Below are 27,602 nucleotides of genomic sequence, written 5' to 3' on the forward strand. Positions count from 1 at the left end.
CCAACCGCGTGTCTCCGCACCGCGCTCGCCCGCCGCCCCCCGCCGCCCCCCGCGCCGCCCCCGCGGTGACAACCGCGCCCGCGCACCGCCACCGACCCCCGCTGCCGGGGACGGGCGGCCGGTCCCGCCCGACGGCCTGCCCGCCCGCGCCCGCCCCGCCGGGGTGAGCCGGCGGCGGGACCCCCCGGGGGCGGGCGCGGTGCCCGGGGCCCCGCCGGGGCGCGGTGACCCCGCACGGCCGGGACGCGGCGAGCCCGGCCCCGCCTGCCAGCGGCTCGCCGGGGCTGGTGGGGTATTGTGCGCTCCCTCCCTGCCCCTAATTGATACCCTTCCCGCAACGCCGGCCCCCCCTCCCGCCCCGGCGAGGATTTACGGTCCCGCCGCGCAGCAGCGCGGCCGAGAGCTCCGCATCAGCCGCAGCTTTTATTTCTAAGCGAGCCAGATTATGGGAAAAGTCACTTCAAAGCGGGGGGGGGGGGGGGGGGGCGGGGGGGAGCTGTTAATTAGGGCGACGGGCTGCCATCGCTGGCGCGCAACCCTGATTTTTCCCGGGACGGAGGGCTCCGGGCATATGGCGAACGGTGCGTCGGCGGAGGGACGTGTACGTGTGGAGCTATGTGTAGCCGAGTGTGCATAATATTTTAATTAGGTCTCTAGTCCCCACGGAGGTATGTCTGCGCGGCTGCCCCTCCGCCGCAGCCCTCCCTGCACGCCCCCTTCACCTGTCGGGACGGGACGGGACGGGACGGGACGGGACGGGACGCGATGGAGGGCAGGCGGGGAGCCGCCGGGCCGCGGGTCGGGCTCCCCCGCCTGCCCCGGGCTCGGCAGCGTGCCCGGGGTGCCGGCGCTGCCCGGGGCCCCGCCGCCGGGCGCCCCGACCCGAGGCGGGTGGGCGGCGGGCGCGGGGGGCGTGGAGGTGCCGCGGTGGCGGAGGGGCGCTCCGCCGCCCTTGCCGTGTGCGGGGAGAGGGATTAAGAAGTTTAGCGTGTAGGTTAGCCCAAAGTTGCAAAGGCATGTGCTGATTAGAATAAGAAAGGGCAGTCGCGTGGCTCAGCTGGCACACAGCGAGGCCAGATGATAGATAAGCAGCTCCGGGCCTTCCCTCCCCCCCAGCCCCCTTTTTCAAATCGCAAATCATCTGCTCCGGCCCTATCCTAGCCCCTCATTTTCATGACAATAGTTGTGTGTTTACCTGTGATCCTGGGACCGACGGGGCATTCCTTTGTCTCCCGAGGAGATTACCGCAGCCAGCTGCTCTCCAACCCTTCCCTGAGCAAATCCCGAAGTGGCCCCTATATGTGTTTTACTGATTGCACACGAGGAGAAAGCGAGCCCCCCCCGCCCCCCCCCGCCCCGCTCCCCTGCGCTACTTGTTTGTTTGGGTTTGCTCCCTGGCTTGCTTCCGACGGGATTTTGCTCGTGGGAAACTACGAGGGATAAAGTCGGTCACTCGTGTGCGTGAGCTGTCCTTGCTCCCAAAGCGGGAAGGGTGAAGGGCTGCGGACCCCTGCCAGGGCGCGCACCGCCCGCCCGGGGGGCAGAGCCGCGGGGCCTCCCGGGGACGAGGGGACATCAGGGGCCCCGGGGGAAGGAGGCTTCCCCCGGGCCCTCGGGCTCCCCCCGGTCCGGGACAGCATCTTCCCCCCAAACTTCCCGTGGGTGCCCCGGGCCGGGCGGGTCCCGCTGCCTCCCCCGGTCTCAGCTCTGGGACACGGCGATTCAAATACTCTCACTGCCCGCGCCCCTCTGGGCAGCAGCTCAGCCTCCCATTTGGAGAACTGGCCTCCTTGCCCCCCTTTCACTCCGAGGACACTCACGATCTTCGCCACTCTAAAAAACACGGATGGCGTTTGTAACAGATGACCTTCTGAGGTCCCTTCCAACCCGAAATAGCCCGTGATCCTGGACCCTGTGCCCCAGCACCCCGCCTGCCCCATCGGGCAAGCCCAGCATAACCCCGTGCAGCACTGAGGCCTGGCTTGTCTCGGCGCGGTGTCACAGAGCAGGGAGGGGGAGTGACTGGGCTCAGATCATGTACGTGGGATAAAAAACATGACGGCACTTCTCAGAAAAATGTTTTGCATTCCGGCTACGAGATTTCGCTGGATGGCTAGAAATACTCCCTTCTACTACCGACTTCAGTAGCAATACTCGCTGCGTTCACCAGTTCTCATAGGGAAACCCTCTCGTCTCTTTTCCCCGGTTTTATTGTTCATCATCTTAAGCCAGAACTGTAAATAGTAGCTGCAAACTACCACTCCTGACAGTAGCCGCACAGACCACTCTTCCTCTTCCCTGTGACAGCCAGCACAGTGTGCCGCCGTACCGTACTGCATTTCATGCACGAAGGGTTTTTCTGTTCCCCTGTGGCCTGCAGCCCCCTTTGCACGGTGTGCACGTCTTGTGCATTGTGCGCTGGCTGCAGCGCAAAACCTGCTGTTAATAAACTTTGGGGGGGGGGGGGAGCAGTTCAATCGTATGTTTCCAGGGCTCTCCGAGCCACTTCCAATTTGCGTCGTTTTTATTTCTTTCCGCATCTATGTGCGGGGAAGGCGGGGGGGAGAAGGGGGCAGAAACTCCTCTGCAGAAGGTGATTATGAGAGAGAGGATGGGTATGGATGGGGCGGACCCAAGCTTTTGGAAATGCTCTCCCCTTTTCTGAGAGCATCTGCCCGGAGACGAACAGATGTGGGCACCTGCGGTGACAGGCCACATATGCTCCGTCCTATTCACAGGCATTCAGACACGGCTACAATGGCGAGGCTTTGTGCACGCGGAGTCACCAAATATATTAATCTGTGCTCCCCTGAGCACCGCTCTGTTTAATTTTTCACCGGCAATCACATCTGATCTAATCCTCCCACCGGCTCCCCCACGTCCCTCTTTCCCCCCTGACAAGATGTGAAGTTATTCAGGTCCCCACCTGTTGCCGGCGGGGTGGAAGCGGGTCGCGCTGCCGGCACGCCGGCAGCCAGGCCGCCATCCCGCGCTGCGCGCCGGGGCGCGCCCCGGGGAACCGGGGGCTCCCCTCCGCGGGCCAGCGCCGCGCAGAGCAAGGCAAGCTCGGCCCCCTCCCCTCCCCTCCCCTCCCCGCGCCGGGCCGGGCCGGGCCGGGCCGGGCCCTGCTGGAGCCGCCCGCCAGGCCGCCGTGGGCCGCTTTGTTCACCCGAGGCCAGCGCCGCTCAGCAGGCCGCGCAGCCAAGGGGCGACATAAATCTCCCGTGTGCGACTCGGGGGTTTTCAAGCCATTTCGGTGCGCGACGCTTTCATCTCCCCACGTCCCCCCCCCCGTCCCGGCTGGGTTTGTTCGGGGGCACAATGGCCCCTCCGGCCCCATTGTGGCCGTACAAAGCCGAGGGACACCAGGCCGCGGGCGGGGACAGCCGCGGTTCAAACCAGCCCGGCCCCCCCTCGACCCCCCGCCCGCTGTCATGCGAAGGGGCCCGCTGCAGCCGGCTGTCCCCGGCAGCGCGGGCGGGGACGGCGCTACCAGCGGGCAGGGCGGGGGGCGGGCAGGGACAGGGACGGCAACAGCCCCGTCCCCTCAGGCCCGGCCGGCCCGCCCGCCGGGCGCATGCGCAGCCCCGCCCCCGCGGGAAGCGGAAGCGCAGGCTCGGGTCAGTGTCGGGGTGCCGTTAGGAGGGGGCGGGTGGCTGTTTAACGGCCATGCCGCGCGGGGGGTAGTGCGGGGGGGTGGAGGGTCTGGGGCTTGTCGGGGGTGGGAGCGGCTGGAGCCCCGGTTCTTGCTCGCAGCATGTCCCGGGTGCCGCACGGCCTCCCGAGGGAGGGGCTCGGCCCTTCTGGGGCTGGACGCGGCGGCCCTCGCACCTCGCCCGGTGCAGGCTTCGGCCCGCTCCTCAGCGGCGGGAGGTACCGCCGGCCCTTCACCTGCCTGCCTGCGGCCTCCCTCTCTCGTGCCTCTGGGACAGGCTCCGGCCCTTCAAGGCAGTGGGGGGCTGCGGGCCTGTCCGTGCGCTGCTGCCCGTCAGAAGTGGAGGGCTTTGCTCCTCGTCCCTTGTGCTGTGGGCCCCGGCTAGAGGGCTCTTGTGAGGGCTGGAGCTGTTATGCTGAACGTTACTGCCAACAACCTTTTGCAATGCTGTGCATTACTATGGGCATAATAAAATTTGTATCGTGGTAGTTGCTTGCTGACAAGATGAAGTTTAGTGGTATTATCAGCTGTTGCAGAGGTCATCTCTGAATTTTTGTGTCTACAAAACTGAGGGCGAAAACGTTTTTGATTATTTCAGTTTGTGAAGAAAACTTCCCCCCCCCCCCCCCCCCCCCCGCAGATTCATGCATTTGATAGTAGTGCAGTTGAGATCCTACGGTAACCCAAGATCTCTATTTCATACAAGTAACATTAGAAATAAGCATCCAGCCTTAAACTGTTCATCTGTTGCACAGAATGTGCATGTTTTCCACTCTTGGGAAACTTAGTATGACACCATAAAACATTTCAGTCCTGATTCTGCCAGCTTTACGGAGGTGCCTCTGATGAAAGTACTTGTCAAGTCAGTAGATTTTACTTGTTTTCTGCTGCTGTGATGGATTATTTCCTTAACATGACTGCTACTGTTTAGTAGTGAAACAGGATGGTTGCCAGAATATAAACTCTTATTTTTTATTACACTTTCAGTGAATGTGTTTGATAGTAATATTAAAATGCTAGTAGTGGCCAAGGTGCTTGCTTATGTGTTTGAGTGTGAACTTGCTATTGATTAAGCTAAACTAGTACTGGTAATGGAAATTTTTCTGATAATCTCTGTATCATAGACTTGTTTCAATTGTTAGGCAAGAAGAGTGCTTCAAATACAGATGTGAGGAGGTGGGAAAATGTTTCTTTCCATTTATTACAGTACAGTATAGCTAGTAAGTTGTTTACCACACTTCTTGCTCTAGGTGTTTAGCCACTATGGACAGAATCTGTACTGAATCATAACTAAAACTTGCTTGGACGCGATGCATTTTTGCAGAAGTAAGACCTACCATGGCATACGGTCTGTGTAGTGACCTCAGATCATTTAGTCTGACCGCATGTGTTAGTGACTGAAAGATGAAGACTTTCACACCCGTTGCTAGGTCTCCATGGAAAGTAATAAAAAGCAACAACCTACCAGTGCTCAAACCGTTTGGAATCAGAGGTGCAGCTTTCCTGGAAAAGCAAATGGCTGGAGTCCTAAGGGCACCCAGGTAACACTGGAAGTAGCATCATAGAGAGAGCAGTGCCCTACCTTGTATCTATGTGCAGCAATGAAGCAGATTCATACACATTTATTTCTGATTTTATAACAATGAGGTCTACTGTATGCCCTCAGCTTTATTTTGTATGTATTTCATATTGCATTATATAAGGAAGAAATTTTTTACGATGAGGGTGGTGAAACATGAATGAGTTGCCCAGAGAGGTGGTAGATGCCCCATCCCTGGAAACACTCGAGGTCAGGTTGGACAAGGCTCTGAGCAACCTGATCTAGTTGAAGATGTCCCTGCTCGTGGCAGGGGGGTTATACTAGCTGACCTTTAAAGGTCCCCTCCAACCCAAACCATTCTATGATTAAAGAGGATGGTATTCAAAAACTATATCTGGAGGGTATTAGATATTTAGGTTCCAAGGACTCAGGAATACTGTCAATTCACAATACTTTTGTGAATTCAACTTCCTTTTTTTCTTTTTGTATGCCATAAGCATGTATATTGTAATGTAACACTCCTGAGACAGTCTGTAATTGAAATGTCAGAAATCAGCAGTGTGAAAACCAGGAAAAATTGTACCTGTTTAATTAAAACATAGTGAATTTCTTCACTGTTTAATTGAGAAGAGATTTGACTTTTGAGTAAAATAAAACCAAAACAGATTTTCTGAGAATAAAGAAGAAAACAAAGCTTGATGGAGCTTGTTACCTCCATCTTTCATTGGAAGGTCATTTAAAATAAAATGGTGCTGTGGTAGAGGAAATGCTGTAGTAGGGGAAAGAGCACATCTATCGTAGAGGCTGTGCCAAACTTCTTTGCACTGAGATTTCTAGAAATAAAAATGGAGGTCATCAACGGTTTTAATTTTATCCCACAACTCACTCTCTACAGAATGTGTAAATTGGTTCATTTGGCATGCTATTAAGTTCTGCCACAGAATTCAGAGACTCTTCTTCAGTCTTTTGGTATTTCCTAAACTGAAAATAGGCTTATTCCATTTTTAATTATTTAATGTCTAGCTAATGTTTGCATGTGTGTCTTTTAAAATAGATTGGTTCAAAATTGCTGTGCGTGTTAGAAATCCCATTGAACATATTAACTTCACTATTAATGATGGTCAGATTTGTAGATTCACAAAATACAGGTAAACCTCTAATTCTTTAAACAGGTCTTGAATATCATGCCTTCAAATGGCAGGATGGTAAAATGGATTGAATTTCTGATTCAAAGCAGAACTGATACTACCAAAACCATTCCAGAAGTAGAGGTATTGCAACTGGTGCCATATCAATGGACTGCTGTCTATAAACTCAGATGGTAACTGAGCCATTTGCATAATCAAGATATAAGACTGATTTCCAAAGTTATTCAGTGTTTGTCTCCACTGACTTCAATTAAAGGCATTTGTATACTTTTAGTGTGAAAATCAAGCCATTAATTCCTGTGTTGTACACTGACGGCTAAGATGTTCTAAAGCTTTTAATTATGTCTATACTTGTTCTTCTAGCAGCATGTACTTTTCTATATTTTACACTATTAATCTGAAATTTTTAAAGTCATATTTATGAAAACCTTTTGATATTTAGAGTTTTCACTGATATAAAGAGCAGAAGTGGAAGGCAAAGTGAATGGGCACTTACGTCCAGTTTGTTGAATGGAAGAAAACTGGTTCAAACTGTTTAAAGGCCAGGACAATGCAACAAGCTATCAGCAAAAGCAGAAAAATAACAGTTCAGTTTCCAAGCTGCTGGTTTTTTGATTGTAGAATTTCATTATGTTTCTCAGTATTGCATTTTAGAATGTTTTTATTTTTCTTCTTTCAGACTGCTGTGAGTTTTGGAGATCAGCCATGGGCATTAAAGGTTTGCAGGGATTTGTGGCAAGAGTTTGCCCTGAGGCATGCAGAACAGTAGATCTGAGGGAAATGGCAGAAAAACATCGCATCGATCATCCTGATTTCCCGCCTGTTATTGTAGTAGATGCCATGAGTTGTGTTAGATACTGGTACACACCAGAATCCTGGGTGTGTGGTGGCCAGTGGCGGGAGTACCTTGCCATTTTAGAGGATTTTATTAAAGCTTTTATGGCAGCTGGTATCAAGTTGGTGTTTTACTTTGACGGAGTGGTAGAAGAGAAAAAGAGAGATGAGTGGATCAAACGGAGGTTGCAGAATAACAAGGAAATAGCCAGAATATTTCAGTTTATCAAGACTCACAGGAAACAACCAGGGAGAGGAATGTTCGTTGTTCCTTCAGCTTTGCCTACTTTTACACGTTTTGCCCTGAAGTCGCTTGGTCAAAAAACAGTATGTACACTGCAAGAGGCAGACTTTGAGGTGGCTGCATATGGTTTGCAACATAACTGCATAGGAATTCTCGGGCAAGATAGTGACTACCTCATCTATAATACATGCCCCTACTTTTCCATTGAGAAGCTCCGTTTGGACAGACTGGTCACTGTTATGTACTCTCGAGAAGATCTTTGCCGTGCGTTGGGTCTTAGTTTGACACACCTTCCTCTCTTTGCTTGCTTGCTTGGCAATGATGTTGTTCCAGAAAGCTTGTTGGAAGGCTTTTGGCGTAAATGTTTAGTGACCAGTCCCCACAAGAATAACAGCTACAACAGAAGAACAAACATACTTCTAGCTGTAGCAAATTACATCTCAAAAGTTCCATGCTCGTACAGCAGCCTGAAACACTTGGAAGAGATGCTACCTTTGGGATCAGACAAGACATTACTTTACAGAGGAGTGGAGTCCTATCTTTTGCCGGGGCAGCAGTCTCCATGGATTCCTCCCAATGTAACAAATTGCCAAATGTTCTCCCTTCAACAACAAACAGCCATGTGTCAAGATAAGGAAATCTTTCAGGTACATTGTTTTTTAAAGCTTAATGGTCACTTTATTGCTATGACTACTTAGTGGAAGTTGGTAATGAGTACACCGAACCCAATGATTTAAATTTCCTTGAGCAAAATCTTTTGTCTGTTAAGTACAGCCATGGTTAGGACTATTACATGCATCACGATGAGGGCAGATGCTGCACATTTAATTAAAAGTGGTTCCTCTCTTTTTGAAGCATCAGGCAGGTCAAATAATGGGGAGCAGCTCCTGTATAGGCCTATAGCTGAGATGCACTTCCCATGTATTGCACGATGTAATGACTTGCTTTTTGCTTTGAGAACCCACAGGTCAGCTGCAGCTGGTTAGTGGTCTGCTTGGCTGTGCCTGGCACATGCAGTCAAGGTATCAAAGGGAGCTGTGCTAAGAATGGAGAAGCTTAAGTTGCTCTTGTGGAGATGAGGAAACTTCCTATAAATCTGTATTTTGTTATTTTTGGATCAGGTTAATTATATCCTTCAGGTTCATTGTCTCTGAAGGAACCAAAAGCACTTCGAGTGGCTTGTTAATCCTTAAAGGGCAGGGCTACGCTAGCAAGCTTCACTTACAGCTTCCCACATGGGCAGAGATGTGCCAGTGTTGGGGTGAGAAACAGTACTGTTGGATTGGGTCATTCTGAGAGATTGGATATATTAGCTGGGGTAGCCTACCTGGCTAACAGAAAACTGAGCTACCTTGCATCAGAGTTTATGCAATAGTAGTAAGTCTAAAGTACAATTCTGTAAATTCATGGCAATTAAGATAACATATTGAGATTTGAAAAAAAAAATTTATATGAGGTAGTGTATTTTAGACTCTATATTAGCCATCTGTTACTCCCTATTTTGTTAGGTACCTATGGACTTCAAATAGAGAGTCTTTTTTTTTTGTCTGTCTCTTACTTGCCTTGAGCATTTTCTTTAAAACTATTTTTCTGTTTTCTCATATTACTCTAAAGTAATCCTATAATTTACATTTTCCTTTTCTAAAAAGACTTGAAAATATTTAAAAACTACATTGTAAGCTATACAATGCTCATTTCACCTAAACTGCAGATATATTTGGGTTTTTTAATTAACCACACATAGATACAATGTGTGTCACTTTTGACTGTAGTAGTTAAATAGAAGACGTTATTTAAAAAAACCAACCACCCTACATCCTAATAAAGTGTTGAAAAATATTGTTTATGCTTGAAGTGCAAGGAAAAATTAGCCAGGATGTAATTTTCTAGGTTGGATTATGGCCAGGACAATAGTGGTAATATCCTTGCTCCTTAAGAGAATGTACCATGCAGTCTTTCTGACAAGTGGTCATTATTTCTTGGCTAGATCTTTCATTTGAAGGGTTGCAGTTCTCAGTGTCATGCTGAGCTACTGCTGTAATAAAATAATAATGTTTAGAAACTCCATTGAAGAATGCCTCACTGTTGCTGCATAAATCCTGTGTTAAGCCAGTCCCTGGGCCAAGGAAATTACAGTCAAAGTTCTAGACATGCTAACTCATCTTTTGTTTTAATTACAGGTGTTTAAATATTTTTATATGTAATGCATGTGCTTTGCTTCATATTTTGAAACCCACGTGTAGTTCTGGTTACCTTGCATATAATCTGAACTGCATGTAAATGACATACAGCTCAGTTCCAACCTTGAGGACATAGCCTCATGTTGCCACTTCTCTCAGAGAAGAAGAGCATGACTTTCTAGCTGACAGTAGGTGTAAATCAGAAATATTTTTCAAGATACAGCATTGAATACAGCAATACTTTTGAAATCAGCTTGTATTTTTTTCAGTACATAAGGATGTGTAGATTATTGGCAAATTGCAAGAAACTAGTATTTTCAAATTATCTCATATCTGTGACAGTGGTTTGTATGAAATAGTTCAATGCTTCATTCAAATCACGCTAGGAAATACTTAACTCTTTGTTTTTGTTTTATACAAAAGTAGATTTGGGGGATTACATTGTTTAAATATATTAAGAATACTGAAGTATTTCTTCCAGAGCAACCATTAATTTATTGCTATAAGAAAATGCTCTGTTGATTGGCATTGTACACAGAAGCCTATCACTGATTTTATGCTCATGTGAGAATTTCTTCTGAGAGTATGACATTTCAGTAGAATTAGATTTGATCAGTAATGACCCAGTGATTGATTGCAGCTTTGACCTTCTGAGTTCCCAGGTTTGCAGATACTGCAGTTCTGCAGAAATGGTGAATTAGGCGCTGGCCAGTGGTCTGGTAATTCCCAGTGAAAGAGGCTGAGGTAACTGCATGGATGGCACAACCCAAATAATACAGATGGCGTGACACATGCAGGGAATGCAGAGCAGAGAAACTTCAGTGCCTTTTCACCATACGGCATGGGTCCAGGAGAATTTATTAGTGGTACCCCATGGAAATAATTGGCTTCGCTCAGCTGTTTGAACACCCCCATAGTTTTGGTCTGGGGTTGTGAAGTAGAAAGTCTGTCTGGGTCTGCGCTTGGCCAGTCCAGGTTACAGTTGTTACTGAAATTCTGAGCTGCCTGAGAGCAGCTTTGTTGCTTCTGCATCTAAGCAGCTCCAGACCAGCAGTCCCTGTTGGTACTGAGGCTGCTTGTAGCCAGCTGCTGTAGCCAGATGTATCTGCATCCAGTGTGTGGTTAAGATGCAGCCTGGGTGATGCTGTGATTCTGCTTTTCAGCAACAGCCTGCAGACCTGGTTGTCCTCGCCAGAGTAGATTGTATTTCTTTTCTTGGGGAAGAGCTATTGCAAAGTAGAAGTGTGGTGAAGTTAAGTATTCTAATTTCACCGCAATGTAAACTACACAAAGTCAGCTCAGGAAAGGAACGGAGCTGTCTTATGTAGTTCATCTTGCAATAAAATTAAAAGTTTGGGTTTTGTCATGCCTTCACTCACTATTTAAAGATGGAAGATACATTTTCAGGTGACTAAAGGAGGGCAGCTTGTTTTTCTATGTCTGAATTCAGAATTCATTTTAAGAATAATTACTCTGTAAAACACTGTCATTAAAAACCCCAAGTTTTAAGAATTCAAGGAGGGGCTAAGAAAGGCAATGATGGGTTTCCTGGGGATTCCTGTCCACAAAAAGATAGATGTCTGAAAATATACTATCCTGGTGTTATTTGGAAAAGCACTTGTTCCTTCTCTGGCCATTCCCTCCGTTTCCACTGATAGAGAAAGTACTATTTCCTTGAACAGTGAACACATTTTGTTACTTTTTGATCCTTCTTAATTTTGGAGATAATGCCTTCTTCCTTCTTTGAACAAACAGTTAGCTAAAGAACAGCATATCCAATCTGAAAATTATACAATCTTCAATATCCTGAGTAATGGAGAGATCGAGTGCAGCAACTCTTTGGAAGATGAATGTGATACAGAGATTCCTGGACAGGCACTTATCTACCGCCCTGCTCGTCAGCATATTTATTCTGTCTTGTTGGAATCTGGAAAAGGTAAGGATTAAAATACTTACACCATTATTCAAGTATACTTTCAATTTTGAAATATGAAATCTTGAATTCATTCTTTCAGTGGCTACATCATGGCATTTAGGATAAAAACTGTGGGCAGCTGAAGTGTACTTCTTAAGGAATCAAGAGAAGATGTGACAATGAAATTGCAGTTTTTCTACATGCTGTTCAATTTCAGTGTTTTTAAAGAGATTTTTAAAAATTGAGGTTTTTTTCCCTGTTAAATGGGAAGCTGTGAAAGTTGTTAATGATCAAAAGATTGAGCAAAACAATGACACTTACAAGATTTTAAAAGTTTGAGAGGATATGAAACCTTATGTTGCTTTGCTAAGTGTAGCTTTAAGAACAGTGGATAGTCAAATATACTTACTGTAGTAATACAAATGCAAGTAGTCATGCCAGTGATTATTAGTTCTTTCATCAAAGTGGAAGAAAATATGATTTCTTTATCCAGTGGTATGAACAGATTCTGTAGCAAGTATATATATCTGTGCTTCCATTCTTCTGCTTTAAGACAGAAAATTCTTTATTCACATCCTTGGACAAATTTTATGTCCTTAAGACTTCTATTAGTTAAATGTTATCTCTACAGTGTCTTTCAGGCAGCGAGTTGAAGATTAAAAATGTACTGAGCTTTTATTCTTTTTAATATGTTGATTTCTCCTTGGTAATCGCTTTACATTTTATTGATGAAAATGCACCGCCATCAGAACTAATACTCAAACTATGGGCTTAGAAAGGCACAGAAAGGTAATTAAGTACCCGACTTCCTTCAGCAACTAGAGGTTGAAGTTGTGCCATAATAGGGGAAAAAAAAAGGAATAACTGAATCAGAGTTTACATAGTCATTTGGAGAGAGTAGCAAAAATCTCAGCAGTAGTCATGCACATCTGTCATTTTTCATTTTTCAGCCTACTGCCTCTAAATTTTGTAGACAATTATAACTTGGTTGGGTTTTGTTTATTCCTCTAAGCAGCAGGGTATTCATTGATGTTTTCAGAAACACCCAGACCAAAACTTCTCATTAACAATTGTTGCTGTGAGATGGCAGGGTAGTAGGCAGATTTGCATTTGTGTTACAGTGTTTGTAGTACTCAGATGAAGAAGATTAGAATTGAAATACAAAAACATTAATTTAGAATCTTATTGAAAATGAAATTTGAACGTGAAAGAGGTCTTCTTTTAGGAAAGTGATTTTAGAATAAAACCACAGATAACATGTATAATTTGTTCTCAGTTCATGCTTCAAATTCCAGAGATAATTTTCTAAAGTAAATCATAGTGCACTGTCAATCCTTAATCCTTCCAGAAAGGTAGGTAGAGTGTGTCTCCATGGGCACCCCTATTAAATCTGCATTTTTAGTGCATGTTATGTACCTCTAACTGCTTTAACCATGTCAATTCCTAGTAGTTCATGGGTTGTTTTTTTATTCCAGTGTATAGTTGCTTCTAAGTCAAGAGTGTAGATCATTAATCAGAGTCTGTATGGGAATTCATAAGTAAATGTCAGCATTATTTTTTATGAATTTGCTGCTAGACCTACAAGGAAGTTTTGTTCTTTGCAAAGTAAGCAGAATCCTTTGCCAGTTTCCCTCAGATGAGGTCAAGTTGACTGGTTTTTTGTAATTCGATGAGGGGTAGGATGGGAAGAAGTAACCTATACTGTATGTAGGTTGTAGTATAATGTAGAATTACTCTGGATTAGCATTAAAAAGGAGCTTATTGGAAGGAATCAACCAATTAAATTGTCCATGTGGAGTCTGCTGCCATTCTGATACAGTTGCTGGTGTAGCTCATTTGAAGCTAACTTGGCTAACTCTACACAATGTTCCAGTGGAGTTTGCAGTGGAGATGTATGTGTTAATGATCCTCCTTTTTATTCCTTAAAATCCCTCAATAACAAGATTCCTGTGTTGGAAACTGACCTCTTTGCAGTTTGCAAATCTGCTTATTTACTGTTAAATAGGGATAGCTAAGCAGCCAACATTTAGTAAAAACAGTGGTTACAGTTTTAATAAGAACAGGTTAAAAATAAAGTAAACTGTTTCCTCTACCCTGAAGCAAGAAACTTAGTTTTGAATGTCTAGGTTGAGATTTCCAGGGGTGCCTAAGACACCCAAGAATCCATAGGAGCTGGATGTTGTCATATCCTTTGAAATCACCTGCCTAGACTATGCCACTTTGCCTGAAGCCACAGTGTGATAAGCGTTTCTTTTGCTGCCAGTGCCAGTTTAAGTAATTCTCTTGCACAGCCACTCATTTCAGTCCCTGTGCAACCTTTCAGTTGTGCTGGTGCAGTTGTTTGTGCAGCTGCGTGGTGACCTAGTTTGAGAAACTGAAAATAGCCTTTCTCTCTCTTCCCTCCCTTTCCCACAGTCAGGTAACTAACCTGGTTCTGTTTCCCCATCTGAAACTGTGTAGCCACAAACAGCTGTGGGGGAACAGCCTGAGGGAATGGCAGGGAGTGGGAATGAGCAAATCAGTGGTTGCCTGTAGAAGTTAGCAGTGCTGCTGAAAGAATTGCTCATGTAGCTATCTATGCCTTTGGTATAGTTTGGTATATGGTAAGCGTGTGTGTCCCTTTACTCATGGAAATGTTGCTAGAATCACAGCCTTATTTTTGACCCTACAAAAATAAATAGGGGGTTGGTGGTGATCCAGATAACATGGCATTTATTTCCTGTGATTTTAAAAGTATCTTTATAGTTAATTGAGCTATTTCTGATCATTACATGGAATATTGCATATAGTGATATACAAATTGCCAACTTTTAGCATCTTTCCTAGGAAAACAGTACTATTGGAAAAATTCAAGAAGGAGGGGAAAGTAACAGTAAATAATGCACCTTGATAGGCCAGCCAAGCTCATTCTTTTGTGTGCAAAGATTCCAGAACAAAGCTGGCAGGTTTTGGCAGTAGTGCAGTCCATGGAAGTACCTGCACCTGCATGACTGTTGCGAATTAGGAGGTTATGTAATGTAGCCTAAGCCTGTGGCCAGCTCCTGGAAGTCCTGGCATCACTCCCAGTTCTAACATTAGCAGGCCAGACTGACCCTCACTTTGACACTGTCAAAAACAGTCCGTTAGCAGAATTTTTGCCAGTTATCACCAGTGACCACTCAGGAGGGCTGGCATTGTTGCAGGTGTAGAGCAGCACACATAACGGCGTTTCCAACTGTCTCGTGTTTTGCACATAGTTGATATTTTCCTTAGGCTTCCTAAGCAGTGCTTCCACAGGTCGTTCAGAATCTATTTAAACAAAGGAACTGCTATTTTGTACATTGTGGGGAAAAAGGTTTGAAAATTAGTTTTTTTCCAGAGACATTTCCATGCAGGGAGGGCTGGCATTTAGTATCATGTCTCCATTTTGTTCTTGGTGTGTTAATGTGCTGTCAGTTTGCAGGACCTTGCTTTCAGCTATATTTATTTGGCTACTTATGTGAACAGTAATGTACTGTTATTACTAATGGACTATAATAGTGAAGAGCACTCAGATGATGTGGTGCTACGTCCTGTACCAACATTCACATACATTAAAAGAACAAAACTAGAGGTTTCCTATTGACTTCTCTTATTACTGTTCTGGAGCTCAATGGGTGATGTAAAAATAGTATTTCACTGGCATTTGGAATTGAGAGACATTTTGATAAGTTGTTCTGTGAGTTGTGGAACTCAGAGTGACTCTCCCCGCCAGCTTCCCCTCGGCAAAGCTTTTATATTTCCATGCTCCTTCCTAACATCCTCTTAACTTCTCCCCCTGTCCTTGACAACTCCCTCCTGCAATATATGGTGTTCTCAAGTATGTTGCCTCCTGCTCTCTCCAAATTCCATCTACCTTTTTATTCAGCTCTAGTTTTTCCATAGCTGCTTGTGTCTTGATTTGCCATCCAGTGCATTCAGATACAACACGTAACTTGACTTTCCTGCCTTTCTTTCAGTTGGTGCCCTAATAGGATCCTTCTGTCACCTGAGTCACCAGTTTCACAAAATGTTTAGGAATTTAGTACATTTGAAATCTCTTCTCCTCTGTCAGATTAGTTGAAACACAGCAGTGCATCCATGAATTAATTATAAGACAGATGTCCTAATTGTATTAGGCTTGCTTCCTTAAGAAGCCAGGCTGAAATTTGGGAGGTTGAGTGAGCTGAATAGATTGAATAAAGCAGAGTAATTTACATAATAAATCTTTAAACAGAATGTTAAAACATCAGAGTGTTTCTGAAAGTGACTTTGGGATATTAAATTGGAGGGTTTAGTTCACGAAATAGCATTATCATAGGCAATGATTTATAATCAAGATGTGGGACTACTCAGCTACTGGAATGTGCAGTTTAAGGCTTTTTTTTCCCCCCAGTGTAGGCATTTTTCATTTTATTCTTAATGTCATCAGTTTTTGAACAGTGAAGCATGGCAAGCCAGGTGTAATGCCATCCCTCATAGTCCAGCTGTTGGTTCTTCAGTCCCTCACCTTTATTGGGAGTTTGTGCTGCAGGTCCATGGGTAAGGAAGAAAGGAGAAGCAGGGCTGTAAAACAGATTTTGTCATGTTCTTTTCCCTCTCTCTTATCCCTGACACTAGAACTCCATCTCAGGAATTTCTGCCCTTGCACCATAGCACACTACTTGTTCATTTATGCCAACAGTCGTTTGCAGCATTGAGCTATGAATGAGATCAGGAAATTAATGTGACCAAACTTTTTGGGGTGGTAGAGAGAAGGGAAGGAGAGTGTTGGAGAGATTTGTTTGGTTTGTTTTAAGCTAGGTGAAGTTTTTGATTAGGGTTCATAATGTGGCATCAGAAATACTTGTGCAGTAAAGTGCAGGGTGATTGGAACTGATGATAAAAGGCAGGAATTTTTAAAGAACAGTGGCTTCAGCACTGGGTGAGAGCTGGAAGGAATGAGAGATGCAATTCTGTGAATCTGGAAAGGGGAAAGGGAAGGAAAAAAAACCCCACAACTTTGAGATTTGCTTGGAAAAGATTTGAAAACACTATTCTAAGTGCCCAGGACTAGCTAAATCTGTTTACTTCATACTGTTTACCAGACTACAGAGAGTGGAAATTTAGGGCACTATGACATGGTTACCATAAACAAAATCTGGACAGAATGCAGAAGCACCATTTATAACAACAATAATGATTCTAGTTTTTTTTTATAGAGCCTTGCATTGGAATGATTATAAGCTGACTATTGGAAATTGGATAGACTGCATTTCAAAAATTCTTAAATGCTTGAGTTTTTTCTGAGGTTATTTAATTTTTTTGTTTGTTTTTTTTAAAGCATCAAGTAGTTAGATGCACAACTCAAGTAGGGAAATTTTTAATTTAGGAGGCACCCTACTCTTTACTGGGGGGCGGGGCAGAGTAGGGGTTAGGGGGTAGGAAGCCACTTGAGCTATTATGCATAAACAATCCCTTTATACTAGATAAAAGGTCTGGAACAATGGGCTGTAAAAGCCTGCATCTGACAGTGGGATGACTCCATTGCTGTCAGCTTTCAAATAGCCATCAAGGCCTCCTTATAAAGATTTTGTCTCAAACCCTGACACAGGAAATGTCAGGGCAAGTTGGGAGGAGAATCATATTAAGGACTGCCTGCATATGTGGCAGTGTGACAGCCCTGAGAGACTGAGGTAGCTCGTATAGGTCCCTAAGCTATGCCAGATGCCTCCACAGCTTCCTGAACTGCCTTGGAATGGGAAGGCCTAAAATTGGCTGAAAGTCATTTTAGAATGCTTTCCACAGACGCTTGTACTTACATTTTTGGCTGCAGTTCCCAACTCGAAACTCATGTTTATAGTACATAATTCAAACTCTCCTCATTTGTTCTGATGATTTGTCATAAAGATACTAAAACTAATTTTTCTTGGTTTTTTTTTAAAGAAGCTGAGCAAACAAGTCATTATGAAGTGCTTTCTATTACTTTAGAATCCTGATCACCACTCCTTCCAACTTTTACACTAGTGTCAATACTTGCATTTGACTTACTGATCCAATTCTGTCTTTTTTAGGTGGAGCCTATCCTTTGGTAAAAGAGTGGTTTGTCTATTTTGGAAATCCTCTCCAGCACCCGGAGCTGATACAACCTGTACAACCTCCTATTCCAGGTAGAATAAAAATGTGTTTAAATCTGAACTGAAATAATGACATCACTAAAATCAGGTTAGACAATCCATCATCACGTTTGATATGGAATCCAAAATGACTGTGGAGAACAAGGAGCTAAAGTAGAAATGTGGCATGCCTGCAATTGCTTTTAATTACCTTGTATAATTATAATAGGATTCAGCTTTGAGCTACATGTTATTACTATGTCTTGTTAAACCCAGTGCTAATTCAAACATCAGTTCTAAAATGCAAACAATTTCTTAGAGGTTCTAAATACTGCTCTGAGGCCAGGATAAGTGGTGTGTAGGGCCATATTAAAATTCTTCTATTAAGCTGTTTGAGAGTGCGTGTTAACGAGACTGGTAGAGAATATAAAAAACGGCCATTTTTAGATCACCTGTGACAACCCAAAAAGAGAATCCAGCTTTCAATAAAAAATAATTAGGCTATCTGTTTCTGTGAAGCTCTTTCTACTGTCTTAAGCATCAAGTGTTTTGTGTGTTCTTATCTTCTTTCATTTGGTAAAGGAACACATTCATGAACACTCTTAGTGAAATTAGTGTTATGAGGAGTGTGTTACATTTATGAGGAGGTATCATATACTTTAGTGAAAAGATTGGGCACTGTATATGTCACTCAGCTCTTTATCGCTAAATTGTTTCATGCAATACAAGTCTAGGATAGGAAGTAAACACTACTGTACCAATTTTGTTATTTCAGAGGGAAAATTGTTCTAATTGTTCATTTGTCCATGCTATTGTAGTTATAACCCCTCTATCTTTAGTTTCACAGCTCGCTCGCTGTGTCTAGTCATCTGCTATCATCAGGAGCTCAGAGGTTTTTTTAGTCTTTCATATGAAATGAGGTAGTTCCACTGATATACAATACCATTGTTATCTTGTTAAGAAAAATTATTATCTACTCGACTTTTTGAGAGTAATTACCAGTGCTTCTTCCCTCAGTACCCAGAGCTTTCTGTAGCAGTCCTTGTTCTGATCTGGTCTAAATCCAGATTCAGAAGTTGAAATGCATGCACTTTTTTTTTTTTTTTTTTTTTTGTTAGGGATTGCTTTAGAACCTACTTGGTTTTAATTTGCTAGGGTTATAGTAAATTTTCTTTTAAGGTATGCTAAGATTGTACATTTATCTTCATATTTGAAACTCGTGTATTTAATGAGAGTCCTCAAATTAAAGGATGAAGGAGAAACAGTTGCTCTTTAGACATCAGCCTTTTCAAAATCCCTTTGAAAGCAACTTGGAAAGAAATGAGTTACATAGATGAAGTACAAACAAGGTTTCATTTGATATACAGTAGTTTCACTGTCCAGTACCCCGATACAATATTAGGAGAGTGATTATGTAATTGACTTGATGATAGCATGAAATTGCTGTGAAATTTTCCAAATGGATATGAATATGCAGGGTAAAAATTGATCAGTCTGTCCTGTACAACTGTTTTATTTTGGCATAAATTGGTTTGGGAACACGCATTTGTAAAACAAGCAAACAAAACTCAACAAAGTGTAAACCATACCTATGTAGTTACATTTCAGTTTGCATGGCAAATATACTGTATTTATTGTTGTGAAATTTTTCTTCCCCGATCATATCGTACCTTCCTCCCTTTCTGGAGAGGAGTCCACTTAATCTCATGCACTCTGGTTCTACTGCTCTGCAAACATGCTACACATAAAACCCACCTTCATGTTGACAATAAACAGGATTTAAAATCACTGTGTGTTTTTGTTTATAGCAACCACATAAGAGGAGTTTATAAAAACAGCATCTTCTCAGCCATAATCTTTACTAACTCAGAAATGAAAGGCTGTTCAAGCAGACTATTAGAAAAGGGGAGGAGGACTTCTGGTGTTTATTTTTAGTGCTCTGTTGTCATTCCTTCAGCGAACAAATATTTTTCTAAAATTTTTGCAGTCCATATTTGTATGCCTTACATTCGCTCATGCATCTTTTATTTTCCACAGCATGACTTTCTAATTCACCAAATAAGGTTCTCAACAGTGCATCACATTTTTCAGACAGGGGTCATATTTAGAGCTAAATTTAAAGAAGTTGTTATAGGAAGTTAGAGTTCAAAGCTGTCAGTCAAGATCAGGTTACTCAAAAAGAGAAGAAACCTTACCAGAAACTATTTGAAAAATCACAGGTGCAATTAATCTGGGAAGGTTCTTTGTTTTATCTCTTTTGGAAAAAATTATAACCTCATCATTACAACTACTTTAGAATTGTACTGAGAATATATGGGAAATCCTGACTCTATTGAATTTGATTTAGATTAAAAAGTCTGAAGAAAGAATATTTGATATGAACTTTGAGCTGTAACGTGCATAACCATAAATATTTTAAGTTTTTCATTGATCTTAAAAAAAAAAAGTAGAATTCCCACTGATTTTTTATGTGTGTATAAAACAGCAGAACTGTCTTGCATCTGAAAAGCTTGCAAGTGATAGATTGAATGTTACCTTTTTTTTTCAAATGAAATATCAAATCCTAAAGGCTGTAAGATGATAGCTTAAAATATATTTAAAATATAGTGTGTATTATGTATATGTATTTTTCTTGAGAGACAGTATTCTGAATTAGCATCTGCGCTTGCTCGCATTTTCTGTCTCTCTTTCTCCCTTCTGGAGTGTTTCCTTTCAGTTGAATGAATGTGATCATGATGTTTCCCACGCACTGACAGAGCAGCACTTAAATTGATAAAAAATGTCTCTGAGAAATGAATTTTGTTAGAAGATCTGTGATCCAAGAAAATACTGTTTAACATCCGTATCTTGTGAGCATAGCTGATCTATTTGATATGTGTGCAGTTTATATGGAACAGGGGAAGTTTTAAAGTCTTTACTGGAAATGTATGGATTCTGCTTTTCATTTTATTTCTGAAAATATGTAGGATATTGTAGCTTCATACCACAAGAGTTTGGATGTACTTTCAGTATTCTAATCATTGCATCTTACAGGAATATGTCATGAATATGCTTATGTTCAAAATGCTGTGTCTGGAATGCTTCTTTAATGGTCAGATTTAATCGGCATTTGGGTTTATGATATCTTTAAAATTGGCCACAGTTGTTGACAAGTTAATGTTGAGTGTTCCTAGCAAGTACATTTTTATAAACTTATTTTTATTGCTCAGTATTTACATGAGCATGTAAAATGATGAAGTGGTAAAGTTCTATTACTGGTGTTATAAAATGAAATTTCAATACTCATTACTTCAAATATACATGAACAGTTAATATTATATGTTTATATCTATATACACAATGATGACATGTTTTAAGTTGGTATGAACGTGAGGATCACCTTTGTATAAGCCTTGAGTTCAAGGATATCATAGTATTAATGCTTTCCACAACTTTTGCAAGCATTGCATATTCGTAAGTCAGTTATTGAAGTTCAAACAAATGAAATAAATATTTATGTATTCCCTTGAAGTGCTCTTGTTTATCACAATGCTTTCTATATGACAGTGTCTTTAAATGTGTGAGTGAAAAGGAAAAAAGAAAAAAAAATTTGATCAATGCTTTTTCTCTTAACTTGTTGGTTGTCCATTTTTGTGTTTAGGCAAGTAGTACCTCTTGACCTCCATGGAGGTCTTTGTGATGCTCTTCTTGGAGTTCCCAAGGACTACAGTTTACATAGTACTGAATATGGTTTTCACACAGTTCTGTGCATGCTGAGGATAACCATCAGCATATGCAGCGTTTGAGTATCTCTCTGTAATTCATAGGAATTTGTGGTTCCTACAACCCCAGTAGGATAGATAATTTTCTCATGACTAATCTTTACAGTAAAGATGTATCAATGATATATATCTGTTTTGTTCTGTTTCCCTTTTGTTACTCAGTTTGGGGTTTTTTTAAGGTTAATTTAGTAAATACTTAGATGTGTTCAGAAAGTAAAACATTTCTCCTCCCTGTCCAAGTAAATTTCTCTCTTTCAGGAATGTTTTCTAATTGCTGTAAAGTATGTAATGAGGATGTAACTAGAGCAGAGAACAGTTTTGGGGGTCTACTTGTTGTGGTTTAACCCCAGCCGGCAACTAAGCACCACCCAGCTGCTCGCTCACTCCCCCCCAGTGGGATGGGGGAGAGAATCAGAAGAGTAAAAGTGAGGAAACTCGTGGTTTGAGATAAAGACAGTTTAATAGGGAAAGCAAAAGCCGTGCACGCAACCAAAGCAAAGCAAGGAATTCATTCACTACTTCCCATGGGAAGGCAGGTGTTCAGCCTTCTCCAGGAAAGCAGGGCTCCATCACATGTAACGGTTACTTGGGAAGACAAACGCCATCACTCCGAACGTCCCCCGCTTCCTTCTTCTTGCCCAGCTTTATATACTGAGCATGACGTCATATGGTATGGAATAGCCCTTTGGTCAGTTTGGATCAACTGTCCTGGCTGTGTCCCCTCCCAGCTTCTTCTGCACCTGGCAGAGCACGGGAAGCTGAAAAGTCCTTGACTAGTGCAGCAACAACTAAAACATCTCTGTATTATCAACACTGTCTTCAGCACAATCCAAAACATAGCCCCATACCAGCCACTATAAAGAAAATTAACTCTATCTCAGCTGAAACCAGGACACTACTGTATGTAAATTTTAGGTCTGTTGTTGACTGTACGCATGTTGGGAGAGTCATTAAACTTCAGTGTATTTGTTTCTTTGTTTTGCTTGTCTTTCGTTTAAGAGTTCATATAATGGATTGCTCTTAGGTATTACATGGAATTGAATTACTTGTAGAAGAGATCCTTTCAGAAAAATAACGCTTTTTGTTGGTATGTTCTAAAAGGAGATAGCGTCAAATTTTCTTTCCCAGAGTAAATAACTCATAATTCATCAGTACCTCTTTTTCCCAGGCGCAAGTAGATGTTGTTTCTGAAAGTATAAGAAACTGTTTATGGAAGAGATGTCTTGAATTTTTTGTTGAGCTCTCTCAATATAGATATGTAATCTTGATTATTGATGTAGTTCATGGTTTTACTCTGAAGAAAGAAGGATTTCTATTATTAGGTATACCCCTGGATACAATTAATTTAAAAAAACTGTACAGATGGGAAGAGTGCTTCCCTTTAACGGGTTCTTGGCGTATCTCTTCATGTGCAGCTGAGAACCTTCTGGAAAACAGAAACTGTTGAAACTATTTGAGTTTACCCATGTAAAAATTGTCTCACACATTAAAGTTGCTCAGCCTTGGTAGGAAAAGTTGGCTTTGGGGTTTTTTTTTTTATGCATGTTATCTTTGCTTTTCTTCCTGGAAGTCAGTCTCTGCTGTTCTTTTGTTTCCTTAGGGCAGCAATTACCAGTATCAAAACCAGTAATCTGAGTCTTATTGTGCTGCCTGTACTGGCCCACTCACTGCCAGTATTTGTGTTATCACTAACCTGCATTTCCAACTCCAATCAAGCAACTGGTATTTTTTCTTAATTTATATATTTCCCTACAGATTGTATGATGGTAGTTCTTTACATGGTTAAAACTTTTGACAGGAGAGTTAGTCTTAAAAATAGTAAAAGAAACATCCACCAGGGAGATGAAGAAAGAAAATACTAACTTCTCTTCTAGTTTCCCCCTCTCCAAATAATTAGTACCATTTGGTTAATGGGCTTTCTTGGTTAAATAAACATCGTCTATGTAGATTTCAGCACATTGTCACTTTAACCATTTATTATCACCAAGTGTTCCTAACTGGACTACAGCTGCTGCATGTCACACAAAAGAGAAAAGTTGTTACCAAATGTAGCTTAATTAGTCCACATTTAAAATTCACACCTCATTTTATTTAACTACAGAAGCAGCAGTACTTTATGGGACGATTCTGTCTTTAATTGGGATTCTTAGGCATAACCAGTTAGCTGTTCTGTTATTTCACGTGCCTTAGTGTTTATTTTGATAATGGACTAAATGTAATTTAAATGGGGAGCAAATTTTAAATTAGTTCACACGTGTCACAAGTTGGGAGATGGCAACATGGGGTAAATATTAAGGATTTAGAGACCAGGGTTAATCATACTATAGAAAGTGTGGAAAGATACATTATACATAACTGATGACAGTTCTTTTGTGTGTGTTTGCAACAGCGTTTCACACAGTAGCCTAGGGAGTGCAAAATACCAGATAGCTTTGATTTTTGTTCCCAAACTAGAACCTACTGCAGAGGAGTCATACCAGCACAGTGTTTTGTGGAGAATGCGTGTGTCCTGGTTTCGGCTGGGATAGAGTTAATTTTCTTCCTAGTAGCTGGTATAGTGCTGTGTTTTGGATTTAGATGAGAATACTGCTGATAACACACTGATGTTTTAGTTGTTGCTGAGCAGTGCTTACACTAGTCAAGGACTTTTCAGCTTCCCATGCTCTGCCAGGTGCAGAAGAAGCTGGGAGGGGACACAGCCAAACTGGCCGAAGGGCTATTCCATACCACATGACGTCATGCCCAGTGTATAAACTGGGGGGAGTTGGCCAGGGGGCAGCGATCGCTGCTTGGGGATGGGCTGGGCGTTGGTCGGCGGGTGATGAGCGGTTGCAACACTTGGGTTTTTTTCCCCTGGGTTTTGTTGCTCTCTCTCTCTCTCTCTCTTACTGTTTTCCTTCTCTCCCCCCCCCCCCCCCCCAATTATTAAACTGTTCTTATCTCAACCCACAAGTTTTCTCAATTTTGTCCTTCCAATTCTCTCCCCCATCCTACTGGGGGGGAGGGTGAGCGAGTGGCTGTGTGGTTTTTAGTTGCCGACTGAAGCTAAACCACAACAGCGTGATTGCCAGCAAATGGCATAGGTGACCAGTTTGTTCATTAAGGCAGGTGATTATAAGGGATGCAATGCGAGGATCCTTCAAGGACTCCTGATACACTAGCTCTAGGAGAGAGAGAGAGAGAGAGAGAAGAAACAGATATGGTTGTTTTCTGCTGAATCACTATTTTGTGATAGCTAACCTCATTTAATGCTGTGGATCCCCAAGGGAAAGGACACACTTGTAGGCAAACTTTGTTCTTGCAAAGGGTAAAAGCCTGATGTCTCAAGGTTGTCTATATTGTTGTAACAATTGAATTCAGTCCGCTCTGCTTAAACGTGCCTGTATTTGATACAATTTGTTTAAATTACAGGCCTTAATTTTTTTTGTTAATTTTTTATTTTCAAATGCCAAGTTTTGTCAAATACATTTTATTTTCAACTCTGTGGTCCTTCCAAGTGCCAAGAGCAGATCAGTTGTTTCCTTTCAGATTGTAATGAGGTAGGCATGTTTTGTCTTGTTGCTGCCAAGATAAAATAATGGATTTCTTTTGTAGGTGGAACACCTAATTTGAAAACACTGTGGTTTGCCAAAGGACCTGACGTGGAAAAGCAACGGTATAGTACGTTTCTGGCATGCTTTCACCTTCAGGACAGGATGGAAGAGCTCCAAGCTCTAGAAGCACCTGTTGCAGCATTCTGCTGCTTGCTGGCCTATCTTATGATGCAGGTAACTGGGACAGTTGCTTTTTCTTCAGCTGTCAACCCTGATATATGTGATTGACTAATAAACTGTTTCTTGCTAGCCTGTGCTGGATTTTTCTTTACTGTAGGCATAGTTGATCAAATATAATAGTACTGCATTACAGTATTTTTAATTACTCCATTTAACATGCATCATCCTGTTCAAGAAACACTTGGGGTTTGTTAGTAGTTAATCATAACTCTTGCATGCCCATGACAAAGCCCCTTGGGCAGTTTAAAAGAGAGAGTATAAACTGAGGGATTTCCCCTGCTTTTGGGGCCCTGTTTGCAAATTAAAGCTTCTCTTTTTGTGTTTCCTTTGTGTTGTCAAAAGAAGACATTCCCTCAGGTGACTATACAGGCTGTGCAAACAGACAATATAAATATTTAGTCGGCTCTCACTACTTTTTCACACCATCTTGTCAATCTACTCAGTTTCAAGCCAGAACTGAGGATATGGCTCTTCTCATTAAATTCTGAGTAATAGGTGATCATTAGGTAGCAGTTCTGTTATAATTCCAAACATTTGGCAGCCTGCAGACTACCTTAATCGTAATAAAAAGGAACACAAGATTAAATACAATATTGCTTCATTATTTACATTTCTCTTAGGTATTTAATATATTGTCTGTACTTGCCACCTTTCAAATGCTGATCTCACAAGCAGATTTTCCTCTCTGAGGATGAGAAAATTATAATGCCTTTATCTAATCTGATAAGCTCTGTTGCACTTTTACTTACACTGAACTGCATTTTGTCTTTTGTTTTGCTTTTTCAGACTTTCCTCAATAACAATTTTATACTGGTGTGTGATACATGAAAACAAGTTCTCCCTGACTTTTCCTTTCTTTTCCCTTCATGCATGTTTGTTCAAACTTAGATGACGCATTGAGGAAGTACGTATGGGAATTATACAAATGAGCCATATAGCTCTTTTTTTTTTCTTTAATTTTTGTGTAGCAGAATATAAATGGAAAGTTTTTTGAAGATGAAACTCATTAAACGTTATTTCATGCCATGCGGTTTCAATTCAGCAAGATACGTATCGTACTTAGCTTTAAACATACTTTAAGGGTTTTCATATTTGGATATGAAATCACAGATTCATTTATTTATCTGTTTTCACTGTTTCACTTATTTATTCTGCTATCCTGTACACCCTTTCATGGCATGATTGCTAAATTATTTGAGAAGGGTTTCTTTAGTGGGGTTAAGAAGAGGCGTAACAGGACAGAACAGCTACAGAAATGTGGATTTACTGAGCCTTGACCACAGCATATTAATAAAATAAAATAAAAAAAGCTTGTTAGGGGTATGGTTTTCAGAACTTATTATCCAGTGGTAAAAACAGAAATGAAAACAGTTTTGCAGCTCATGTTTTCAACAAAAATAATAGCAGAGAGATCATGCAAAGGGCTTAGTTTGATGGAAGGTTTTTCATGGCAGCGCCAGTTTGTCAACACCTATCCCGTTTTCCTGATTCTCTTCTGCCCTCTGAGTTGCACTGATAGAGTCTACCCTGTGAACCAGACTAGAGCATTGGTTTGGATTAAAATGTTTTTCATTGCTGAGTTGTTTTAAACTTTGGTTAGTTCTCCATTTGTTTTCTTGGGGTGTTTGAGAGGAAAACATGAGAGCAAGAGTGTCAGCAACCGTGCTTTGAGCTGGCCATATTGCTTCCATTTGTTTTATAGCTGAGAAAACAATGCTGTCTAACTGTGGCCTAATTCTTGTCTTTACTTTACACTTTAGTCTTACATTTGTATTAGAGAGGAAAGGTGGATTGTTACCCCAAAGGTGATTTAAGTTGAGCAATTGTAGGTTGCCTTGAAGCAGGCTAAAATAATTTCTTTCAGCTCATATGAGGGAGAAATAAACTTCTTAAAAATTTCATTACTTATCATTTAATCTAACCTAAAACTTAGGTTTTTGCAGGAACCAGCATACTGACCAACCCGTCTGGCTTCCTCAAAATTTATGTGCAAGTATTTAATGAAAACTTCAGACACTTTTTTTTTTTAAGTGAGAAAAAATTTCGAATAAGCAAATATTAACTATATAAAGAAAGTGTCAATTTGAAGAGTAATCTTTTCAGTGAGGGTACTTTTCAAATATCCTCCAAATTAACTACAAAAATAGTGACAAAAATTACAAAATAATAGGTCTGTCTTTAAAGTTAGGGAAAGGAGTGAATGAGTTCAAATATCAAACTGTGGAGCCTCCAAAGAAAGGGGAAACTTCTCTTTCAAGCTCTCACAGTTTTGGAAGAAATCTGACAATGGAAGTGTGATAACTCACCAAGTTTGGTTACTGAATAAAATATTTCTCTAAAGAAGTGTTTTGATATTTGTAAGCATTTTGGCTGATCTGCTCTGTTGGGGGCATTTCCTTGCTTGTACTTGCAAGCAGTCTTTGAATTACTTTTTTTAGGACAAAATTGTGCAAGCATTAA

At 42.1% G+C, this 27,602-nt stretch overlaps 1 protein-coding gene across 4 annotated transcripts in view; it reads left to right on the top strand.

Moving 5' to 3' along the window:
* The first annotated feature begins 3,569 nt into the window (after nt 1-3,569).
* Nucleotides 3,570-27,602, top strand: part of FAM120B (family with sequence similarity 120 member B) — a 56,587-nt gene continuing 32,554 nt past the window's right edge. Inside the window, exons 1-5 of one of the 4 annotated variants that reach the window (XM_075495842.1) lie at nt 3,570-3,620; nt 7,023-8,068; nt 11,357-11,537; nt 17,567-17,662; nt 24,964-25,136. In XM_075495842.1, coding sequence (XP_075351957.1) covers nt 3,578-3,620; nt 7,023-8,068; nt 11,357-11,537; nt 17,567-17,662; nt 24,964-25,136 — 1,539 coding nt within the window. In that variant the 5' untranslated portion in view covers nt 3,570-3,577. Of the gene's footprint in view, nt 3,621-5,098; nt 5,197-6,366; nt 6,467-7,022; nt 8,069-11,356; nt 11,538-17,566; nt 17,663-24,963; nt 25,137-27,602 lie in introns of those variants that run through there. The other 3 variants (XM_075495840.1, XM_075495841.1, XM_075495839.1) reach the window with 3 other exon arrangements.

The sequence above is a fragment of the Mycteria americana genome, chromosome 3 (genome assembly GCF_035582795.1).
Source record: "Mycteria americana isolate JAX WOST 10 ecotype Jacksonville Zoo and Gardens chromosome 3, USCA_MyAme_1.0, whole genome shotgun sequence".
NCBI classification, from domain to species: Eukaryota; Metazoa; Chordata; class Aves; order Ciconiiformes; family Ciconiidae; genus Mycteria; species Mycteria americana.